We start from the raw sequence: 17,357 nt of genomic DNA, 5'->3' as shown, positions 1-17,357 counted from the left end.
AAGGGTAAGTGACTAAGTGCACTCAGGAAATTTGAGCAAAAAAATTGAAAATTTTAAATCTCGTGAAAAGTTGGTATAATACAGAAAATGAGCCGCTGAATTCAATGGAACAAACCGCATTGCTCTACGACTTTTAGTTTTCGAGTTATAAATTTTTTTAATAAATAAAATTTTTCACTATGACAAATGGCTACCCTAAATTTAGGCAAAAAATTTTAAATTTTTAATTTTTGTAAAAATTGATATAATATGTAAAATGAGCCGTAGAATTCAATGGAACAAACCGCATTGCTCTACGACTTTTAGTTTTCGAGTTATAAATTTTTTTAATAAATAAAATTTTTCACTATGACAAATGGCTACCCTAAATTTAGGCAAAAAATTTTAAATTTTTAATTCTTGTAAAAATTGATATAATATGTAAAATGAGCCGTAGAATTCAATGGAACAAACCGCATTGCTCTACGACTTTTAGTTTTCGAGTTATAATTTTTTTTAATAAATAAAATTTTTCACAATGACAAATGGCTACCCTAAATTTAGGCAAAAAATTTTAAATTTTTAATTCTTGTGAAAAATTGATATAATATGTAAAATGAGCCGTAGAATTCAATGGAACAAACCGCAATGCTCTACGACTTTTAGTTTTCGAGTTATAATTTTTTTTAATAAATAAAATTTTTTACAATGACAAATGGCTACCCTAAATTTAGGCAAAAAATTTTAAATTTTTAATTCTTGTGAAAAATTGATATAATATGTAAAATGAGCCGTAGAATTCAATGGAACAAACCGCAATGCTCTACGACTTTTAGTTTATTTTTTATAATTTTTTTTAGTGAAAAACTTTGATCGCCTCTGTAGCCGGAACCGTTGCCCGGAGCGGCTCCGGGTCTAGACGAAAAAATAGATGAATTTAAGCGCTATCAGATGAATTTTTGTTCGTTGCTCTAAATCTTATAGTTTACGAGAAAAACGCAAGAAAAGGTTTCCATTTTCACTTTTTTTCAATTTTCAATCGCCAATTACGGCGAAACTATTAGAGTTATCGAGAAACGGAAAAATGGAAGACAACCGGAATAAAAAACTCTATAAAATGGCATAGGACTCAAGGCGATATCTCGCAAAAAATTTTTCAATTTTCAAACGCCGATTACGGCCAAACTAAAAGAGCTAGAAGAAAACGGTTTGTTCTATCGTAAAAAGCACATCAAAATCTGTAAGATAGAATAGGTTTCATTTGATTTTAAGACACTTTAAAAATTGACCGATTTTAAGGGGGGGGTGTTAACTTTTTTTAATTTTTTTTTCTTTTTTCATTTACGGCTAAACTATTCTAAAAAGTGAAACTGTTTTGACCCACACCTATGCAAAATGATCCGGAGAATCGATTGGCATCGAGAAAATTGCTAAATTCCTAATAGTTTTTTAGTTATGAATTTTTTTAAATTTTACCAATTTTTGCATTCAGCAGCAATTTGCTCGAAAACTATTAGCCGGAGAACAATAATCTTTTTTGAAAAAAATAGATAATTTAATAAGCTTTCCAACGATAGTACACTTCATGGGGTTATCTCTAATAGTTCCGGAGCTATTGCTCGAGAAATGTTCCGGGTACCCAAAACCGACAAAAACTGCGACGAAAATTGAAAAAATCAAACATAAAAAAATCGAACATTTGGACTTTTTGTGGACTTTTAACAACTTTAGTGGGTTGTTAAGACATGTAGAAGTCCATAAAAATTTTCAGGAGTTAGTTTAAAAAAAATTTTTTTCACCTCTTTGAAGGGTAAGTGAAGTGTACTCAGGAAATTTGAGCAAAAAAATTAAAAATTTTAAATCTCGTGAAAAGTTGGTATAATACAGAAAATCAGCCGCTGAATTCAATAGAACAATATATTATGTAGTTTTGTACTTCTTCGTTAATCGGTTGGTTAAACGTATTTATAAACGGCAATGTAAGTTTTATTAAACTTATATTATAATAGTTTAGTTCGATTAGATTTGGTAGGTACTCCTATTTACACAGCTATTTAACATTTTATATATTTTTTATGAGCCTATTATTAGTATTTCGCTTTTACTGTTGCTTTTAAACTCAGTTAATGTGTAGAAAATTGTTTTCTAATAAACTCTACACCTTCAAATCTTCAAATGATTCGATTTATTGCCAGCAAATAATTATTAATTATTACTTAATTAGGTATAATGGTGAGGTACTCGTATAATAATAAAAACAGATAAAATAATAGATTATTATTATGTGAATAATTACGTTTTTAAGATACAATAAATACCTGAGCAACTAATTTACAAACCATTAAATTTAACTATGTTTTCTGAAAGTTTTAGGGTGAATCAATTTTTTTTTTAATCTTGTTGCGCATAGACAGCCAACAATACACATGATTCAAAACTTGACAGCTCAAATAAACATAACCTTAACCATCCTACACACAAAACTGTCAAAGTAACACGTGTTGTTAATTTTTCAAAAATAATGGCAGAAGACGGTGAGGAAAAACCTCGCAATTTTCACGAAATGGAGCTGGACGACCGCATTTTAAAGGTAACAACAGTTACATGTGTTTATTTTCTTCAACCGGTCTTTAGGCTATAGCAAAACTGGGATGGCAGACTCCTACACTTATCCAAGAACGGGCGATCCCTCTTCTTTTAGAGGGCAAAGACGTTCTTGTAAGAGCCCGTACAGGTTCTGGTAAAACGGCAGCATTTACCATCCCCGTAATTCAGAAAATTTTGACTCTTAAAAAAACCGCGAAACACCAAGAAATTAAAGCGCTTATTCTCGCCCCGAGTAAAGAATTGTGCCACCAGATATGTGGCGTTATTAAAGAGTTGACAGTTAAGTGTTCACGTGAAATTCGGTGTGTCGATGTGGCCCCGCAGGTTGAGTTAAGTGTGCAAAAGCCCTTGCTAGTGGAACAGCCTGATATTGTCGTGGGGACTCCCACAAGAGTGCTAAAGCACATCAAGGCGGGGTACATGGATCTGAAGACAAGCATGGAATTGTTGGTGATAGATGAAGCCGATTTGGTTTTTTCTTTTGGTTATGAGAGCGAGGTGAAGGAGTTGTTGGAGTAGGTTTCAGCGGTGGGAGAATTTTGGTTTGAATTTTGTCATTTCAGGCGTTTGCCGAGCATATATCAGGCTATTTTGGCCTCGGCCACGTTAAGTGAAGACGTGAAAAATCTCAAAAGTTTAGTGTTACACAATCCTGTAATTTTAAAACTTGAGGAACCTGAAATTGCGCCTGCAAGCCAACTCAGTCATTACCACTTAATGGCCGAGGAAATGGACAAAGCCACGATTTTATACGCCCTTTTAAAACTGCACTTAATTAGGGGGAAGACCATCATTTTTGTTAACACCGTCGATAAGTGTTACAAGTAAGCCACAAATATTTGCCACTCTTTCGAGCTGTTTTCTTGTTGTTTAGAATTAAATTGTACTTGGAACAGTTTGGAATTCCAACCTGTGTTCTAAACTCCGAGCTTCCTGCGAAAATACGGTGTCATTCGGTAAATCAGTTCAATCAGGGCATTTATGACACCATCGTGGCCTCGGACGAAAAAGCGTTGGAACAACCGGGAAACCCGAACGACCCAGAGTTAAAAAAATCAAAAAGGAAGAAGGACAAAGAAAGCGGTGTTTCTAGAGGAATCGATTTTCAGTGCGTTGCCAATGTTATTAATTTTGATTTTCCACTTGACGTGCAATCCTACGTGCATAGAGCGGGAAGAACAGCTAGGGGAAACAACCAAGTAATTTCCACAATTTTTGTTTCAACTTAATCGCGACAATACGTTTTGTAGGGCAGTGTTTTATCGTTTGTGAGCATACGAGAAAAACCTTTGCTAGAACAGGTTGAAACTCACTTCAAAAGCGACCAAGATGATGTTTCAATTTTCAAGTGAGACTCTTGTTTTTTGATTGCTTTTTTTTATTCAAATAAATGTGGTTCAGGTCGTACCAGTTCAAATTAGACGAAGTTGAGTCTTTTAAATATCGAGCAAAAGACGCATGGCGTGCTGTAACGAGAATTGCAGTACGTGAAGCAAGACTGAAGGAAATCAAACAAGAGATTTTTAATTGTCAAAAATTGAAAAGTTACTTTGAGGATAATCCAACTGATCTTCAAGTTTTAAGGCACGATAAGGCGCTGCATACGGTTAAAATTCAGCAGCATTTGTCTGATGTTCCCGAATATATTGTTCCACCGACTTTGAAGGGTATTGCCAGCTTAGGGAAGAAGAAAAGGAAACGGGAATATTATAGGACATCGCAAGGGTCAAGCAGCAGGTTCCAGGTAATAAATTAATGCAAAAAATGTATGGCCTTGTTCCATTTAATTGTTTGTGTAGGCGAAGAAAAACAATCCTCTGTTAAGCATGGACTTTGAAGGTTTTAACAAAAAGAAAAAGAAGAACTAGTGATTTTTTGTTGTTCAATTTGAAATAAATAAACTTTTTATTGCATGGATTTTTTTATTTCTGCCCTTCTGTTTAAACAAATTGGGAAAACCTGTTGTCCAATTAATGGTATAAATAAATAAAATTTATTTACATGCTATTATGTTTATCTAAGAACTTGCAAAGTCGTTAAAAGACGGTACTAATACACCAAATGAGATCTGTTATGGTCTACTCGATCGTTAAAACACATTTTTGCTCTTAGTCCCAATAAATCGCAATAAAAAATGCAGTCGGGGGTATTTCAGGCGAGCACGCGTTCGATTGCTCTATAAATGTGCATCGCTGCCTCAACACAATCTTTTCTATAAAAGATTGTTAACATATTGAGTATTTGTAGTATTTGTAAAAAAATCAAACTAAACAGTGCGGTAATTTCAGAAATATTTTTTTGATAAACAGGTGTGATCAAGTTCTGCGCCACTTATCTACTTTATTGCGATTATGATTTATAAAATTATGGGTGTTGAATGCGTATTTTATACTAGCAATAAATCTTACGCATCTAATAACAGTAATGTAGCAGTATTGATTTTTGAAAACTTGTACACAGTTCCTGTTTTTTTTTTAATTTAAAAGCCACTTTGACTTAATCAATCAATAAAGTAATTTCATCGCGAAACTTTTTCTTTGAAAGTCAATTGATGTGAATGGATTAGTAAGTAGATGTTTGGCGGAGTCCTGATGAAATAAATTTTGTAACTTAGCTCCCCTCCCGTTAAGCTGCAAAATGTGGGGTGACAGTTTTATATATAAAGCTCAAAAGCCGCGTTCTTTGCACAGTGAATCCAGCTTTCCCTCGCTATGAACAAAAATTTGCTTGTAGTGCTAATTGTCATTGGTACGTATTTTGGTGTTGCTGAAATTGGAAATTACGAATTCTTAGTAGGTGTGGTGTGGGGCGAAGCGCAGTCCTGCACATCATGCGGCTCCGAGTGTCAGTCCGCTTGCGGGACGAGACACTTCAGAACTTGCTGTTTCAATTATATTAAAAAGAGAAGTTCTGATTCATTGGCCGTGGATCCGAGCCTTCGTCTGGAACTATGGCTGGCTAAGTCGAGGAACCCATATTTCCAACGAAATTTTCTGGATTCGTTCCTCGAACTACCCGAAGGCGTCAACCAGGACCACGACATGACACAGTAATTTTTTCATTTTTAAAATCGTCGTGATTATAAATGTTAGTTATGTGATGTATTTTGGGCTGGGTATTAAAGGATTTACGTAACCCTGTTGCATTTTTTCCGATACCCACACTTAAAATAAATAAATAAAAAAGGAACAAATGTAATTTTTATTTAAGGAACAAACAAACTTTAAACAACAATTAACAAACTAATAATTAATATAAGAAACAACCAAACACGTATGAAACTTTTTGCTTAGATTCGTGAACACTGCAATTTTTCGAAAATTTTTGTGAACACTTCATTCTGTAATAACCGCGGTTCAGATTTTTCAATGATATCTAAGTTCTTTAAAAAGCTTTCTCCCTGGAAGAGTACCAACTGCTCGTAGCAATTCGACTTATCAACAGTAGGATTAGGACTATTTTGACTATTGGCTGGTTGAATTAAAATGTTTGATATAATGTTTATCTTTTTCTCGTTTTCTGTGTGGTGGGAAGACGAACTTTGCCTTTTCCGACTCATTTTCAAACATTCCCCAAAAGGCTCCATTGACTCTGAACTAGACGTAGCTTGAACAGCCTTTTTGCCCTTCTTCTTCACAGCTTTACTCTTTTTCCTTTGCTCTCTAAGGTCTTGTTTAAGTGTGTCTAGCATTTTTGAAATAGCGTCAGTTTCCACTACCTTTATTTTCATTATATCTTCCTTTGTTATAAGTGGTTTTTTCTGGGTGCTTGTTCCACTGGAACGTCTGCGTCTTTTAGGTGCAGTTTCTTTCTTGTTTTTTGTTTTTGGTTTCTTTGATCTAGACCGTACGGGTTTAGGTGTAGGTTTGACCTCGCTTTTTGAAGTCAAGTATTCTTCATTCGTCTGTGCTTTTAAGTATGACAAATCTCCAGGAGAATAAAGTCTTCGTTTTCGTATTGTTCCATTCAAGTCCTGTTTAATATCACTTACATTTTCTTTAGGTTTCTCTTCCACAATCGCTTCTTCATCACTACTTGAACTAATATTGTACTTTTCCTGTGATTGGTTTACGTTATTGTTGTTTGGATCCAAAACTTTTAACTTATCAAAAACTGAATCTTTTAAATTGTGACCGTCTGAACTAATTGAAGATATCGAATCTGCTTTGTCAATCTCGGGGGTTTTCTCTTTTTGACTAGATAAAATGTGTAACAAATCATCAGTCCTGTGGATTTCGCTCTCCTGGTTTGCTGTTTGGATTTCGGCTTCATCTTGTTCTGAAAATATTTTTGAAAGGTTTTCTTCCACTTCTTGGATGACTGATTCGTAGTTTCTTTCTAATGATTGTTTGGAAACATCTACTTCTTTTGCTTCAGTAATTCTAGTAACTTCTTCAATATTTTCCTTGATTACTGTTGATTTCTCTTGGATTTTTGCCCCATTAATTCTAGTAATCTCAACCGGTGACTTCTGAATTTCTTCAAGATTTTTTTCAATTTCTGTTGATTTCTCTTCTTGGATTTTTACTTCCTTATTTCTGTTTGGCGACTCAATTTCATCCACACTCTTTGATATTTGTTCCTGCACCAGTTGCATATCATCAATCGATTTATTTGAAATATCACTTAGGGAAACCGATAAAGCTTCGACAGGATCTAAGTCAATTTTTTCTTCGAAAGCAGGTATTTCAAGAGTTTCTCTTTCAATTTCACCATTGGAAGCTTTACACTTGTCAAAACTTTTCAACCAATCTTCCACTTTGGACACTGAACAAGCCTCACTGGTGTCTAAAATATCTTCCAAGTGGGCCTCTCTTGCTACTTCAATTAGATCCTTTAATTTAGGTTTACGTTTTCCTTTTTTGGAAACTCTCGATTTCTGTAAAAAAATCAATACAAAACAGTTAATAAAGCAAGTTTAGCTTTACCACATCTACAATTGGCGAAGACAAGCTCGTTGAGATTTTCCGACCTTTCTTTTCTTTCGATGGCATTTTTTCGATCGAAGGAGAGTCCCGTCGTGACATCTTTTTTCTTTTCCTTACTAGTGATTCCGTAAACGACTAAAAAAAGAATTAAGCATTCTGTAATATTTTACATAATTTAAATTACCACTGGAGTAATGGATTTATTGAATTGTGCCCTGTGTTCATAAGACGCATATGTTTTAGTTTCAATCATGCCACCTATGCGTTTTTTACTTTTGTTACCTCCTGTTTCTTCATCATTTATTTTCTACGATTAAACAAAAAATTATATATTACACTGATCGAGTGTAAATACGTACGACACAAATGCAATTTTTTCTTTTACCATCTTCATTTGCCATTATATCGTCGTCATCATCCGGAATTGAGACGATACTTTCCAATTCACACTCTCGAAGACTATTTTGCTACAAAACAAAAATTCTAAATGTGTTTAAAATTATCTTAAGAAGTTACTAAATCAGCTTCTTTCGATGTTGAATTTTTCGGCCTGTTCATCGTAAAACAATGAATAACAGGACTGGAACTGCGACTTTGTAGCGTTATGTCAGGAGTTATCGAAGAATTACTATCCTGCAATTCATATTTAAAACTTCGAAACGGTTAATATGAAAATCTATACCTTTTCTGACAAAAGAAACGGAGAATCGCCAGAAAAAACATTTGGAAAAAATTTCGGGAGGACCTGCTCTACCAATACGTTGAATCTTTCCGAATACTGCGATACAGATATATTCACACTACAGACAGTGTCAAACTTTGGACTACATAATACATTAAACACTGAACCTCGCAATTTTAGAGATAGTTCCAAAGTTTTAAGAATCTTGTTGTAATTAAAATCTACTTTAAGAACATCCCGTGCATTGAACGACAACACCTCCCAGCTTGTTTGCAAGAATGGTTTCAAGTTGGTCAGTGACGTAAAGAAACATTGTGAACAAAAAAACGATATATTTTCTTCAAGAAGGTTAAAGTCAAGCCAGATATCGCCGGGCGCTGCCTTCTAAAAGTATAAAAGTGTCGTCATGTAATCAAAATTATTAATTACATTTACGTTAAATTCCTCAACGCGCAATGAATCTACTTCAATGGTGCTACAGTTGATTGAAAAGATATTTGTTCCTGACCCGTTTATTTTATCAAGTACCATTCTAATATTTTGGTACATAGTTTCTTCGTTTGTGCTCGACACTTGTGTAATTTCGGGAAAAATGTCTTTCAAAATTACGGTAAAATCATGAAATTTAAACAGTTTAAGGAGCGCACTAACAATAATGGCTTGCGTTTCTATATCTCCTGTCTTTTTAACCACTTCATACCAAATATGTCTACAAAAAAACAGTTATTAATTAAAATACGTTCATTTCGTTTGGTAACAAATGTACATTTTTTTATGCTTAGCTGCTAGTTTTTGGGCAACATCGCTTGAGAGTTGATCCAAAATGTCTGAATAAATTCGCAAATATTCCTTAACGTTATAGTTTAAGGGATCACTCTCCAAAATTGTATCTATAACCTTAGCAAACTTATTTATTATAATATTATAAATTTGCTGCGTATCTACAACAAACTGAATACCTTTGTTATAAGAGAAACAGGACTCGTTTAACATACCAAGAACACCTCCAAAGCTAGTCTAACATGCAAATGCTTCTGGTTGCTTCTAATTTCAAACTGTTGTGCGTACTTGTTTAGAAACACAAAATATATTAAGACGCTATCTAGGAACATTTTTATGTCCGAATTGTTCATATCACACTTAGCAAACGTTTTTAAAATACTTGAGACCTTTTTAACCTCATATTCTTGGATTGGTTGTTCTAAGTCCTACAATTTCAAAATTGGAAATAATTTAAAGGTACGAAACCCTTAGGGGTTACCAATATTTTGGTCATTGTGGTCTTAAAGTGGTCCAAGAGGTTTGAAAAATTCATTTTTATTGTTAACTGACATCAACAAATACACTAAAGACTGAAGCGGTTAACATTCGTTGACACTTTTTCACTTTGCAAAAACGGCGACTTGATTTTTCAATTCAACGCTAGTTGAAGGACGTGGTCTCAACAATAACAAAAAAATTCACTATGATAATATCAAATTATTAATATGACACCACAAATTTCTTAATTTGATGTTTTCTTACACTTAAACATATTTGTAAAATAAATAATCCCTTTGGTTTATTCTTGTTTACGAATTTCGTGCTATGATGATAATATTGCGCCCGATATTACCGGCCGCGCGTTAACAAAATTCAAAGACATGGCCCCAATTTTTGTTTATTCTAGTGTAATTTGTGCCTCAAACAGGGTAAGAAACGAAACAATTAAAAATTTTCGTTTTATTTACATCATTTTTAAGTTTTGAACAACACAAATATTGTACAACAATTTATCTTGCAACCTATTCCATACAACATTGTGACAACTCTGGATATTGGTTAAATAATTCCTCAAAGTCTCCTCGGCTGCAACCACTGTCCCGTGTGATTTTAGAAAGACGCCAAGGTAGGCCTCCGCTAACTCAAAGTCTTTGTTCGATTTCAACATAAATTCGACACTCTTCAGAAACTGTAGCATCACTTCAACTGAGCCTCCACCTTCAGGGGCCAAAGACTTTATTTCAAAGTCAATCATAGACGGACCAAACGACTTTAGCTTCTCAATAACGTGGCTAAAATCGTCGTCTTGTCTCGTTTTATCCAATAATTTCCCAAATTCGGTTAGATTCAATAAAGTGCTTGGCGTCAATATTTTACTACTCTCAGATTCGGGTTTTGACAAATCGAATTGGAAAGTTAAAGATGAAACAGTCGGTAGGAAAAACGGTGCGGCTTTAGGTGCCTTAGGCGGGGATTTGGGTTTATTCCTCTTCTTGATCACATCCAAATTCAACAAATTCTGCCACCTTGAGGCAGCAAAGCCTGACAAGGTAACCAAGTCGTTGCTAATTTGTTCGGGCGATATGAATTCCAGATCGTCGGATTCTTCCACCTCGCTTTTCTCTTCGTGGTGCTCTGTGAGACATTCAGGGAAAGCGACCAGTGGCGGTTGAACGCTTGGTGTTAAAGCCTTCAGTGATACTTTTGAGTATAAAGTTCGATTTGTCCACAGAAAAATCCCCAAGTAATCGACATGTGCTGTAGCCAGGACTTCCCCGGTCGGCGAAATGTCCAATGAAACGCAGGCCACCTCTGTACTGAACTCGTCCACTAAATGACACGAAGGTATGTCCCACGTACGTATGGAACAATCCATTGATGAAGTCACCAACCAGCGAGAGTCAGGGCTAAATGTTGCGTCGGTTATTTGTGCCGTGTGCCCCACAAATTTTCGCACGATTCGTCTCGTGTCGATATCTACTACGTAAACGTCAAAGTCTTCGAGGGCAACGGCCAACATTGAGCTTTCTGAATGCGACCGAAAAAAACTGATTGGCTCGTCCAGTGTTAAGACCGTCAATGGATTGGCTCCTGCAAAATTTAAAGATTTTATGTTGGATAATTTGAGGAAAAAATTAAATAGCACCTTTATTTTTAAACTTCCAAAATTTGATTTTACAATCACTGCTTCCACTTATTGTCATCTGATTTAAAGGATCGGTTGTTACTCCTCTAACCGATGCATCGTGGGCTTTGGGGGCGCCGTAACTGTCGCGCCAAATACCTGACTGCATGTTAAACCTAAAAAAATTTTTTTTATTTCTGTTACGAAAAAATTAAACTTTTTTTAAACTTAATGCAAAATGTAAGATATCTAAAACGATATCGAAGGGGCAAAACAAATCTTACTAGGGTTGCGGCTAATAATTCTGGAGTTATTGCCCGATAAGTCCGACCAAAATTTCGGCAAAAATCGGAAAACACTTATTATACTTAAAATAATGATTTAATCTGGTTTTCTAGACATAAAATCGCATGTGATGGGTTAAATTCACTGTGATAAATAGTTTTCGTCGTTAAAATAATAAAAAAAGAAATAAATAAATAAAAAATTAAATATGTAATTGTTTTTGTTTTTGTGAGAAGTGTCCGCGTTATGTTTTTTAGAACGATTAATACTATTTACCTATCAATATGTCCTGTGCTGTACCCAACAAGAACAAAGTTTCCACAATGTGTTAGACACAAACACGTCGCAGCAACGTCGTGAAACCCACTAGAAACGAGTTTTTTCTTGTGAAACCGTTCAGGAAGCAATTTCAATTCGCCCATCTTCACCTTATCGTAAGACCATGTGGTAACCATGGGTATCCCCAAATGTACCGCTGCGATATTATCCCATTCTTTCTCCCTTGTAATTTCGGAAGTAAATTGTGTGATTGGTGGCATAATTAGCGGGTCTTCGGCGGTTCTCCCGCGCTTCTTTGACGCTTTTCTGTTGTACGACGCTTTTCCTAGACTTTTATTGAATTGCTCAGTTTGCGTATTAAATATTCTCAGTGTTGAATCTCCAGCGCAACTTAAAATGTTGTGTCCGTTAGCACCGTGAAATCTAAGGTGAGACGGCGGTGCTGAATGGCCTTCTCTTATTCTTAAAAGTCTGGCACCACCGTCTGACCTGTCAAAGATCCATAATTTTAAAGTATTGTCTGGAGACGAAGTTAGGATTAAAGGTTCACTCGGGAGACAAATCATTCCTGTAACGCTGCCGTCGTGGGCAGAAAGTAGTTGGCTCGCGACGCGTCTTTCTTCCAAATCCCAAAATACTATATGGCCTATTACACTTCCTGTTGCCATTATGGGACTACCATCGGTCCTAAATGATATCGAAGTGACGACGCCCCAATCTTGCATAAATTCCATTATGGTCTCGTCGAATTTTAAATTGTGTAATTTGATTTTACCGCAAGCCAAACCAACAGCAACCACATCAATTGCAGGCGCTTGTTCCAAGCAAGTAATGGGGCTGTTCCACCCCTTGAAGGAATAAATCATTTTCAAATTATTGACATTCCATAACTGCATCTCTCCCTGTTCACTACCCAACAAAATCTTATTAATATAAGTGCTGGGGTGGCAGATTGTGGTGATATGGAATGTCTTGTTACTAAACGTGAGTTCAAGAAAAACACTCTCATCCTTAATATCCCACAGTTTAACACTACTGGCCTCATCAATTGAAATCAAATGTGCCCCAAAAGGCATCATCAAATGAACCGGTTTCTTGTGTCCTCTATAGACATGTTTCAACTCAGTGCCTCTTCTCCAGGCATAAATCTCATTATTGCACGCTGTGTACACATGAAAGGCATCAGCGGTCATCGCAGTTATGTCTTCGGGGTGCAAACCACCGACACTTAACAGGCCAAAGTGTGTTATTCCGTACGTGTGAAACGATTTCCCCACACATGTCACTATTAGATTTTCTTTGCGACTTTTTATGTAGCGGACCTGAAGCGGGATGTGGTTGCTGACGTACCCTAAGCTCCGACAGGGCAAAAATATTTTGCTGCCTTTAGGCATTTCAGATTTCGGTAAATTTAAATCAGTAAACACACACACGTGGATTTGCTAGGTTAGGTAAATCAAACGTCAGGATTAGGAGGCACCAACCAAACAATCAATAGACATGACTATATTTTAGTAGTTTTGTTAAATTGCAACTTGTTGTTTTATGTTACGACAAGATAGTTTTCCGAATTTAAAAAAAAATCTCGCTTATGATTAAAATATTGCAATTTTTTGGAAAAATATATGCGAGTTTTGGTACGTATGGTTGGCGTCATTGTATGTGAAATGTCATGTATGAAATGTGTCATTTCTTCTGACGTTTCCCTCTCTAACTTTAGAAATTTACATTTTGCCGGTTAAAGTGGTCGGTTAATCAACATAATTGAATACAAGCGTATAACCATGACAGGAGTCAATTTATTTTTGTTAATTGTTTTGCTGGTGAAGAGCGTAATCTGCTTGGAACGTGAGATGACAGTGAACATTGAGGCTAGGAGAGAAGACTGCTTTTTTCAATCGGCCAAAGCAGGAGACACCATTGATTTTGAGTACCAAGTGATCGATGGGGGCCACGGTGATTTAGACATCACATTTCACCTTGTGGACCCGACTGGTAGGATCCTGGTAGCTGATTACAAGAAGACTGAGAACAATCATCGAGTCGATGCTGGGATGAACGGAGACTACAAATTTTGTTTCGATAATTCGTTTAGTTCCTACAACACTAAAACAGTGTTTTTTGAAATGATTGTCGAAGGTGATGATAATTCGGAATGGGACGACGAAAATATCGATATGCAGGGGCTTAGAGCCGAAGATGTGTATGAAATGAAGGTTCAAGATATTCAGCAAGTTATTACTAACGTCAGAAACCATTTAAATAAAGTGAGGCATATTCAGGATTTGTTGAAATCAATTGAGGCAAGAGACAGGAACGTAGTGGAGGAGAATTTTTTTAAAGTTAACACGTTTTCAATGGTACAGATTTGTACAATGCTTGTGGTTGGATGCATCCAAGTTGTGATGGTTAGAAGCTTGTTTGACGATAATTCTAAAGTGCACAAGATATGGAAAAATTTAAACAGAAGATAGTGATTTGTGTTTGCTATAGATAAACTGATATTGTACGTGATTTTAAACAATATCCAGTGCAGTGATTAATAAATGGTATTTTTGAGGAAAAAAATTAAACCAAAGTTGATTTTGTAGTGCCATGATAAGTATGTGCTAGTCAGGTTTTTATTATCACAAAGCAATAAAATCTTTTACTTCTTTATTTATTACTGCGACTGTTTCACAATACATGCTAAAAATGTATTGACTCCACAATGGATTGAACAATAAAAATTGATTACATTTCTTAAGAGGCAGTTTTTCTTGCGACTGTTGTAATCCAATCGTCTTTATGGGTCGGTTTGGTGTAAACTTTAACTTTCGATTTTTTCCTATGTCTCCTAATTGAAGGTTGAATAATGTTACGTTTTTGCAAACTCTTGAACCTGTCAGTAAGCAAGTTTCCTTCCTTTTTCATATTCCTCAAATTGCCCGCAATATCTGGGCCCATGTTAAACTCTAAATCGCATTCTTCGAATTTAATTGCACTCAAACGCTTGGGTTCCGTCTTTTTCAATTCTTGAACTTTCTTTCGCTTTTCCCTCAAGATCTGAGTGGTCTTTTCCCTCTTTTCTATCTGGTTTTTCAGGAGTTTTATTCGGTGGATGTCTGAAATTTTCTTCTTTTCTTTCTTGGCAATTTGTTTAAGTAACTCTAATTTCTTTTGTTCTCTCAATTTGCGCCTCTGTTGTTGAGTCTTTTTGCGATTTTTTGTTGGTGGATTAATTGATTTGTATTCTCCATCACTTTCATTGTCGCTTTGTTGTGTTGAGGCTTGGGGTAAACCTTGGGACATTTCCTCCATCCACATTGACTAAAATAAAATTTTGTATTTTTTACGATTAATTTTGCAACTCACATTTTTTTGCTTCTCTGACACTTTACTAAACATGTCTCTCGTAACGCGATTCAAGTGCTCTTCTTCTTTGATTATTTTCGTTTCTTTTTCGACGATTGTTTTAAGCAAATCTTGGTGGTCTTCATAACTGGGGTTATAAGACATACCGGGGTGAGGTGGCTCAACTGGAGGTAAGACACTTGATTTAGGTCGTTTTGGGGTTTTCACAGTTTTTCTCGACTTTCCGGTACCAACCAAGTTATGTTTGGTTGTACTGTTTGAAAACCACTCATTTTTCTCATTCAAATTGTCTTCTGGAAACAAAATAAAAATGTGGACTAATTATAATATTGTAATACCTTGGTCCCAAATATTTTGATTAAAGTCTCCTCTTTTAGGTATAGCCTGTTTCTTGTTTTCATTCGTTGCTTTATCACGCAGAGCTTGCAGTTCTCTATGCTTTAAAATCCCTTTTGCACGATTTTCCGCCTCTTTCTTTTTAATTAATTCATTTTTTCTCTCTTCTTTGCTTCTTACGCGATTCCTGAATTACATAAAATTAGTAAAAACGCGTACTAATTCCCAAACATTACCTTTTCTTAATTGGATCCGGAACTTTAGTGTGCGGCTCTAAAATTGAAAAACACCTCAACGGTTTCTGCAGTTTTAACTTTTTTCGATTTTTTATAGAAAGTGATTCAGGTTCTGACGGTTTTGTGTCTACTTGAAATAATTCTTCGTTGTTCAGGGATGCTAATGATGGCCTAAATTTTGTATAAATAATACAAAGAAAATAGAAATTTCCAAATTTTCACCCCAAACGTTCCTCAAGACGTTGGTCTTCCAAAAATTCTTCGACATCATTAATGTTAACGTGCTTTCGCCACGCTAATTTCGACTTTTTTGATACGCGTTTTCTTTTTGTGACAGACATAATTGCTCTACTTTTTTTCCCTCTAAATATTTAAAGAAAAATTTGATCACCACATGCCACAAAAATGCGTTATAACCTCAAAAAAAAACTGTCAAATTGCAGTTAGGCAACATATTATCGCACCGTGTATCATGTGCCGCATACACTTCATTATCAATTTAAAAATTTTTGACCTTTTATTTCAATAACAAAATATTAAATCGAAACCTTGCTTTAAACCTTGTACGGCGTTCTATTAAACGTACAATAAGTTCATGGCTGCTTTTGGATTGTTCTAATTCGGGCTTTAAATAAATGAGAGGTTTGTTTAAAGATAGCTTTATTTAATAAACATGTAACGAAACGGATATTACAATCTATAAAATACAAACTGAATTTGAATTATCACAAAGATTATGTAAGTGGAAAAACTATGGCTATGCTATGAACATTACAAAATTTACAATTCTCCACTGAGGAGTTTCTTATCAAACAAGAATTCGCCAAGAGCTCCATGTTTATCCATAAATTTGCTGAGTGTGGATACTTTTCCAGCGATATCTCTTTGCCCTTTGTACTGCTCCTCCAAGAATTCCCCAGTCAGATAATCAACCAAATGCCAATCATTAGGTCCAGGTTGGTCCTCGCAGACTTTAACGACCCCCTTAATCTTCTTAGTGACTTGAGCTTCCAGCTGGAGAGCATTTTTCAAAGCTTCCAATCCCGACTCCCATTCGGTTTTCTCAACACCAATCTGAAAATTCGCGCCATATTTAGTGTTTTTTATTTTATCACCAACTTGAAAAAATGACGTTTATCAATAATTCGTTCAAAATTTTTCCAAAAAAATTATACTGGAAGTTTTCAAAACTTACATAGCTATCAATTAAAGTGCTGACGTCAGAGATAAGCTCGCCTCTCATCAACAAGTAGGAAATAAGTTTGATGGCATGTTGCCGCTCTTCAGAGGCCGCCTCGAAGAACATCTTGGCGAATCCGGGCCTGTTGACGGTGTCCCTTGCAAAGTGGGCCCCCATGGCTAGGTACTGCATGGCGGCTCGCAGTTCAGCTTGGATTTGCGTTCGCATGCTGTTAATGCATGAATGTTTCATGTCAGTCCAATTTGGGTCGGTCTTGAGCTCTTCTTGCTTGTGGGAGCCTTTAAAACAGGTGTTAGTACTTTGAGAAATATCGAGCGGAAAATCACTCACATTGCAATTCTTCGCCTTTGACAAGGGCGAAAGTGCACAACAACAAAGTGCCCGCAACGATTGCCTTCATTTTGAACAAGGTAGATGTGAACACGAACAGTTTTTTCAGAAAAGCGCGATCGTTCTTTAGTCTGCCTTTACACTCACTGGTGCAGAAGGTGACTATCGAAAAAATCTAAATAACAAAGAAAATGATAACCAGCGACTGTTCTACGCACTCGGAAATTACACTTTGATACCTCCTCCCAATGAT

General features: G+C 35.7%; 6 protein-coding genes across 8 annotated transcripts; 2 read left to right on the top strand and 4 right to left on the bottom strand.

Annotated features, from left to right (window-relative positions):
• Positions 1-2,425: 2,425 nt before the first annotated feature.
• Positions 2,426-4,499, top strand: Ddx56 (DEAD-box helicase 56). Its single transcript, XM_008203279.3, has 7 exons — positions 2,426-2,569; positions 2,614-3,101; positions 3,150-3,410; positions 3,461-3,785; positions 3,837-3,934; positions 3,988-4,330; positions 4,386-4,499. Exons 1-7 carry the CDS (start codon positions 2,501-2,503, stop codon positions 4,452-4,454), a joined length of 1,653 nt encoding a protein of 550 aa, XP_008201501.1. The 5' UTR covers positions 2,426-2,500; the 3' UTR covers positions 4,455-4,499.
• A 1,265-nt stretch (positions 4,500-5,764) lies between these two features.
• Positions 5,765-9,645, bottom strand: LOC103315202 (uncharacterized). 2 transcript variants are annotated; one of them, XM_008203283.3, is made up of 10 exons: positions 9,458-9,645; positions 9,192-9,404; positions 8,963-9,147; positions 8,632-8,905; positions 8,197-8,577; positions 8,031-8,147; positions 7,874-7,981; positions 7,699-7,821; positions 7,515-7,649; positions 5,765-7,465 (listed from the first exon to the last, which is right to left on the bottom strand). In XM_008203283.3, the coding sequence occupies exons 1-10, from the start codon at positions 9,509-9,511 to the stop codon at positions 5,876-5,878; spliced, it is 3,180 nt and encodes a 1,059-aa protein (XP_008201505.1). In that variant the 5' UTR covers positions 9,512-9,645; the 3' UTR covers positions 5,765-5,875. The 2 variants fall into 2 exon arrangements, with proteins under 2 accessions (XP_008201505.1, XP_008201504.1); XM_008203282.3 differs by having other exon boundaries at positions 8,197-8,580; positions 9,458-9,597.
• A 258-nt stretch (positions 9,646-9,903) lies between these two features.
• On the bottom strand, positions 9,904-13,219 carry LOC655179 (uncharacterized protein). The gene is made up of 3 exons (XM_961698.4): positions 11,645-13,219; positions 11,105-11,259; positions 9,904-11,049 (listed from the first exon to the last, which is right to left on the bottom strand). Exons 1-3 carry the CDS (start codon positions 13,039-13,041, stop codon positions 9,923-9,925), a joined length of 2,679 nt encoding a protein of 892 aa, XP_966791.1. The 5' UTR covers positions 13,042-13,219; the 3' UTR covers positions 9,904-9,922.
• Positions 13,220-13,299: 80 nt separating this feature from the next.
• Positions 13,300-14,393, top strand: opm (opossum). Its single transcript, XM_961785.4, has one exon. The coding sequence runs from the start codon at positions 13,432-13,434 to the stop codon at positions 14,119-14,121; it is 690 nt and encodes a 229-aa protein (XP_966878.1). The 5' UTR covers positions 13,300-13,431; the 3' UTR covers positions 14,122-14,393.
• Positions 14,288-16,013, bottom strand: LOC655337 (uncharacterized protein). 2 transcript variants are annotated; one of them, XM_008203285.3, is made up of 5 exons: positions 15,796-16,013; positions 15,574-15,744; positions 15,340-15,524; positions 15,002-15,291; positions 14,288-14,956 (listed from the first exon to the last, which is right to left on the bottom strand). In XM_008203285.3, exons 1-5 carry the CDS (start codon positions 15,912-15,914, stop codon positions 14,390-14,392), a joined length of 1,332 nt encoding a protein of 443 aa, XP_008201507.1. In that variant the 5' UTR covers positions 15,915-16,013; the 3' UTR covers positions 14,288-14,389. The 2 variants fall into 2 exon arrangements, with proteins under 2 accessions (XP_008201507.1, XP_008201506.1); XM_008203284.3 differs by having other exon boundaries at positions 15,002-15,294; positions 15,796-16,012.
• A 203-nt stretch (positions 16,014-16,216) lies between these two features.
• Fer1HCH (Ferritin 1 heavy chain homologue) lies at positions 16,217-17,341 on the bottom strand. Its single transcript, XM_961965.5, has 3 exons — positions 17,105-17,341; positions 16,769-17,052; positions 16,217-16,647 (listed from the first exon to the last, which is right to left on the bottom strand). The coding sequence occupies exons 1-3, from the start codon at positions 17,172-17,174 to the stop codon at positions 16,354-16,356; spliced, it is 648 nt and encodes a 215-aa protein (XP_967058.1). The 5' UTR covers positions 17,175-17,341; the 3' UTR covers positions 16,217-16,353.
• Between the last annotated feature and the right edge of the window lie 16 nt (positions 17,342-17,357).

This window comes from Tribolium castaneum, chromosome 4 (genome assembly GCF_031307605.1).
Source record: "Tribolium castaneum strain GA2 chromosome 4, icTriCast1.1, whole genome shotgun sequence".
NCBI lineage: Eukaryota > Metazoa > Arthropoda > Insecta > Coleoptera > Tenebrionidae > Tribolium > Tribolium castaneum.
This window is presented reverse-complemented; position numbering and strand designations above follow the sequence as displayed.